Source organism: Haemaphysalis longicornis, unplaced genomic scaffold (genome assembly GCF_048455015.1).
Source record: "Haemaphysalis longicornis isolate Haplotype H1 unplaced genomic scaffold, Haemaphysalis longicornis Haplotype H1 scaffold_12, whole genome shotgun sequence".
NCBI lineage: Eukaryota > Metazoa > Arthropoda > Arachnida > Ixodida > Ixodidae > Haemaphysalis > Haemaphysalis longicornis.
The window spans coordinates 111250391-111255465 of NW_027526225.1; the positions used below are offsets into that span (position 1 = coordinate 111250391).

Below are 5075 nucleotides of genomic sequence, written 5' to 3' on the forward strand. Positions count from 1 at the left end.
ACATTACCGAACCGCGCAAATTCAACTCGTGCATTTGCACTTTCACATTCTTCCCCTCGGGGAAATGCGGGGAATTTTTTTGGTGATGCCTGCAAGAACAACCAGTTGCGCGCCTCTGCTAATGTAACATTCTGCGCCGCAGCATTTGACAAGGCCTCCTGACTTTATGAGTGCCGTTTGCGCCGTTTTTTTTTTTTCGTTTTTTTATCATTCTGCTTATGAATCCTGCACTTCGCTGGAAAGCTGACAGAAGGAATGGGGCAGGACTTTTATACTTCCACACCACGCCGAAAGGTCACGCGAAAAGAGATCTGACCCTCTCACTGCACGTAAGCGGCGACAACATGCATGTGTTAGTGCAAGAACAAGACAGGAGGGAAACCGAGGCTTCCTAGCGCGGCTAAGCGCTCTTGCTAAGCAAGCGGCATGCTGCCGCGGGTGAAGAAACTGTCGCAGCTACGAAGCTTCTTTACAGTGTGCGGCAAGCGTAAAATCATCTTGCTAGCGTAACAATAGTTGGACAATATCTTCTAGTAGGTCCGGCGAAGGAGCTCAAAGTAGGCCACTGGCGGATCAAAATTCGGGAAATGAGGCATAGCGTTCCCCATACGCCTTCAGAACATGACCGCCAATGCGTCGCCCCTGCACATGTATTGTCCCCATCTCTATTCAGCTCTCAGAATCGTTTTTGCGATTGTGAGAGACAAAGAGAGATAAAACTTTAAAAGGTTAGTGCAACTTGGTGACAACCGGACCAAATAATACACTTTTTCATACAGGGGCTGTTTATGCATGAAGGAGATTGCAGAGTACGGGCAGTACGGATTCAGAGAGCAGACGCTTTTCTTACGGTAACAAACTATTTTTTTGACAAACCATCATATTAAAATTCTGAAAGTTTTAAAATGTATTTAAAACAAAAGGCATTTAAAAAAAGTATGCTTTGTATTAGGTTTTTAGTGGTAATAAAAAGTTGACTACTAGCGCCACCACAAAAGTCCTTTTTGTGTTGATGTTGTGCCGGGTCCTTTCCTGGATTGGTAAACCGTCAAGATGGTGAGCGTTTTTCTGTTGCTCCTAAATCTATTTGAATCGGCAAATATTGCGTCTATATTTTGGTCAGATCTAAATAAAGCGCATCTAGCATGTTGATTGAACGTGTTGATATCTGTTTACTGGCGTATTAAATGCTTTGACTTTGCGAAATTGGTCTTTGGCCACCCATGTAGCGGCATTGGTTTCAGCGTCGTTGGGAGGCTCGCGTTTGACAACAGCCTTGTGCCTTCTTGTTTTGCAGACGAAGGGTACCTCCAGTTTCGGTAAACGGAGGAATAAGACCCACACGCTGTGTCGGCGTTGCGGGCGCAGCAGTTACCACATCCAAAAGTCCAGATGCGCCCAGTGCGGCTACCCCAACAGCAAGATGCGCCACTGTAAGTGCCGCGTGTGGTTCCCTTACGTCGCGATTAGCGGAGCTGTGCCGCGGCCAACTTTTCACCCAGTCGTGGCCGCAGTAAATTGTGAGGCAAGTGTGGTGTAGTGCTGCTACTGTTGCCGGAGTGCGGCTGCTGTTGCACCAAGGTCCACGATCGCCGAAGCACTGTTAATGCCTCATGCTAAAAGAAAAGCCATTTTCAGTAAGCCCCTACACGTTTCGCTAGTGGCATTGAAATGGGCAGCTCCATTTACACCGCTTTTTCTTGCACAAAAGTCGCTGACATCGCTTTGCACATGGGGAAGTGTTTTCCTCTCTTGTCCATCACGTAACGCCGTGCCCAAATCCCCATTTTTCGTTGTCACGTGCCTGTAGATTGGTAGCGAATTCCAACTGCATAGCATCCCTTGATATTCCTAGCACAGTGCTTACACCCGAGACGTTTGCGCTATTTTTTTTGTTTCGCGGCAAATGGGTGAAAGGTTGGCCGAAGTGGCTTCCCGGTGCGGGAACTGCGTGACTACTACTGAAGCGTTCATATGATGAAAAAATTCTATTCTCAGAGATGGATCGTGCTGATCTAAGGAACCACTGATGGCGCTTCGCCTCAATCGTTGAGCATGTTAAGCAGCGTGACGGCTTTTGTAGCAGTGTGTCTTTTCTTTTCTCGCCTTCAGACAACTGGAGCGTCAAGGCTAAGAGGAGGAAGACCACTGGCACTGGTCGTCTTCGTCACCTCAGGAAGGTCTGGAGGCGCTTCAGGTGAGAGGCAGCTTAGGCTAATCCACGCGGAGTCGCATTTTCTAGCTTTGTTTGGAGTTGCGTTACAGTACGAAAACAGGGAAGTGGTGAAAAATGTTGAATCCTTGGGGAAACTCTCATACCACAAGTTCTTTGTGATCAACCAGTGCCTTGCTGTGAGGGCTCGCAGTGTGCTTACATTGGCATGTTCGAGCTTCAATATTGTTCAGCAATCTTAGAGCAAAGAAACCATCTGTGCTGTGATCAACACCTGTAGCAGAAGCAGGAAAGCTCGTGTAAAATAATTTTACAGGGCTGAATTTCAGTGGCTGGCGTCGTGAAAAATGATGTAAATGAGATCATTGTCCGTAACAAAAAATGTCCGTTACCGCGTCAGTAGTCAGGTGTAATTTCCCCATGCATGGTATTTGCTCTAGTTGACTTTGCAGAGATTGAGGGACCACGAAGACAACATACAACATTGCTCCAGTTGATCGATTCTTTCATCAGAATAACAATTGTGCAAACTCATGCGCGAACTTGTCTAGTAGGTTATATAATGCAGTAAATGGAAAAACGAGTGCGGTGACTTGTCGGCTACGTTTCCGCTCCCAACTTGTGACTGCAGTTGGCGAAAATCCGAATCATATGAACATAGAAATTTTTTGCATCTGGAACTCATGGTGGCTCAAACAATCAGTAATGTTATTTTGTGGTGTTAAGGCACTTTGTCAAAGGCTGCAGTGCAGTAGTTTTATGAAAACCAATGTTAATTGGAAGGGAATGGTACTAGGGAGGACCTGAGCCCCCGTGGGAGTCCTCGGGGCAGTGGGTGGTGGTTGGTGGGGATGTGCTGCCAAAGGGCACGCCTTCGCTCCTTCTTGGCTGCATGAATTTTGGCTGTTGGGTTGGGGTCGTCTGGTGCGGGCATAGCCTGGGTCACCAGGGCGGAGCGGTCGTCCATTAGCTCGCTCGCCAATGCCACCGGCGTGACCTTGGTATCCAGTCCACCCTCACCTCCACTCCATAGTGCCTGTACTGCACTGTGCTTGCCATTTTGATACCGTGAGCAAGAGGATTTTTACGGCCTCCCTACGGTCTGCATAGATGACCACCCTCTCCCCTGTCTGCCTCAGTCCTCGACGCGTCTCCCCACAAACCTCGTCTACTGCACACAGGATGGCGGACAGTGAAATCTGGGCTGGGTTGGTGCTCATACATGTGGATCTGTCTGCGTGTGCCGATTGGGGAGATCGCAGCTAGCCTGGCTCTGTGCGTGATGGGGTCCCAGGTGGCTGCCGTGACCACAGTTCCAGGTTCTGTCAGTATGTGCAGCTGCTGCTCCATGCTCAGCTTCATGACCCTGCTGATGGCACTTTTTGGAGAGTGGTTTTGGAAGCTTGAGGAGCACATCGAGCCAAGGCTTCCAGCAGGCATGGCAGTTTGGGTGTACGGGGGGTAGTTTTGTGAGAGTGAGGAGTCCTCTGCCCGCTGTTGTGTTTTGCCGTCATAGTTCATGGCCTTCATTGTGCGCCTCGATAAAGGCTTTGAGGGGAGGGAGGCCAGACTACCTGTAGAGCTCTTCTGGCCTCGTGTGACGCGGCAGGCCAGCTATTGCGCGGAGACATTCGAGATGGAGGATCTCCAGTTGTGCGCAGTGTGTTTGGTTCAATGTCAAGCAAGCTGCTCCGTAGCATGCCCTAGTGGAAGGCTATTCGTATTTAACGTTATCACAGAGGAAAACGTGTGTGCGCCGTTATGGTGGCACAGGGTATTTCGTGTTGCATCGCCCTGCCAGGTTTTACTAGGAGGGTTTGATGAGCAATTCCGGCTTCTTCACAGTTTTTGGTTGCTCCCCCAAAGTTGCAAAGCCCTTGCCACATCATGTTATGGCACAGCGAACGAGTTGTTTGAAATGCGCCCCTTTCAATTCCTCACGATGGTAGCAATGTTTCCAGTCGGAGTGGTAGTCATGTGCAAACTTTCCCATTTTTGTATTAATCCAAGTTTTGTTGTCGTCCTGGTCCCTATGACGCATCAATTTGTGCTGTTCACCTCGTGATTTCACTCTTTTTTTTTTTTTTTTTTTTTCCCTGTTTTTGAGTCTGTAGAACATTTACACTTAGAGGGCCTCTGAGGAAGGTTAGTTGCATGTTACTTGCGTGGTGTACCAACTGTTAGCTGACATTTATTTCACTGTGTAGTAGTGGAAGCCTCAACTTCGTTCCTGAAGGTTAGAGCATGTGCTGCACACACTGCAGACTACTGCAAAGTCACGGCATTGTTTATACTTAAAAATCTAGATAAATGCACATAGTTCTACATTGTGCTTTAATTCTGATTTGCCGTTGTTTTTGCATAAATGAATGTGAACCTTCAATAGTGGTATCTTGTGCTGTTAAGTAAATGCTCTGCCTCCAGTGCGCCTACAGAAGTTATTGCACAGATCTTCAGCATCCCCTTGAAGTTTTTCTTACGTGAAGGGGCAAGTGTGCATAGTGCAGTGTGAAGCAGTTTAAATAGAACTAGCATGTTAAACACGAGTACTAATGCTCCGCATTTTTGACCGCCACAAATTTCTCTGTTCGACGCAAACTCCTGTGTGCACTCACGGACGTGTCTGATTTGTGAGACAGCAGCACTTACTGTTCATTTGCGCAGGGCTTGCAGGGGTGTCAGGGAGGTTGTGTTGCATGGTCATAGCGTGGTTCATAAGAGAAGTGGCCCTGACGAGTGGCGGTGTTGTTGTCTTGCAGGAACGGCTTCCGCGAGGGTGGCCTGCAGAAGTCCCAGAAGCACGCAGTGGCCGGTGGATCCGGTGCGGGCGGCAAATAAGTGTGTAAAAAGCGCCGGGGGAAGCTTGGAGTAATAAACGCCGGGCCCTCCCGACCTGCTTGTC

General features: G+C 48.5%; 1 protein-coding gene across 1 annotated transcript; it reads left to right on the plus strand.

Moving 5' to 3' along the window:
• Positions 1-941: 941 nt before the first annotated feature.
• LOC144163253 (ribosomal protein L37a) lies at positions 942-5075 on the plus strand. The gene is made up of 4 exons (XM_077694127.1): positions 942-1056; positions 1298-1433; positions 2113-2197; positions 4933-5075. The coding sequence occupies exons 1-4, from the start codon at positions 1054-1056 to the stop codon at positions 5009-5011; spliced, it is 303 nt and encodes a 100-aa protein (XP_077550253.1). The 5' UTR covers positions 942-1053; the 3' UTR covers positions 5012-5075.

Coding starts and splice junctions, on each gene's coding strand:
- LOC144163253 (XM_077694127.1), top strand. Junction 1,434..2,112: donor CAACAGCAAGATGCGCCACT/GTAAGTGCCGCG, acceptor TCTCGCCTTCAG/ACAACTGGAGCGTCAAGGCT. Junction 2,198..4,932: donor AAGGTCTGGAGGCGCTTCAG/GTGAGAGGCAGC, acceptor GTTGTCTTGCAG/GAACGGCTTCCGCGAGGGTG.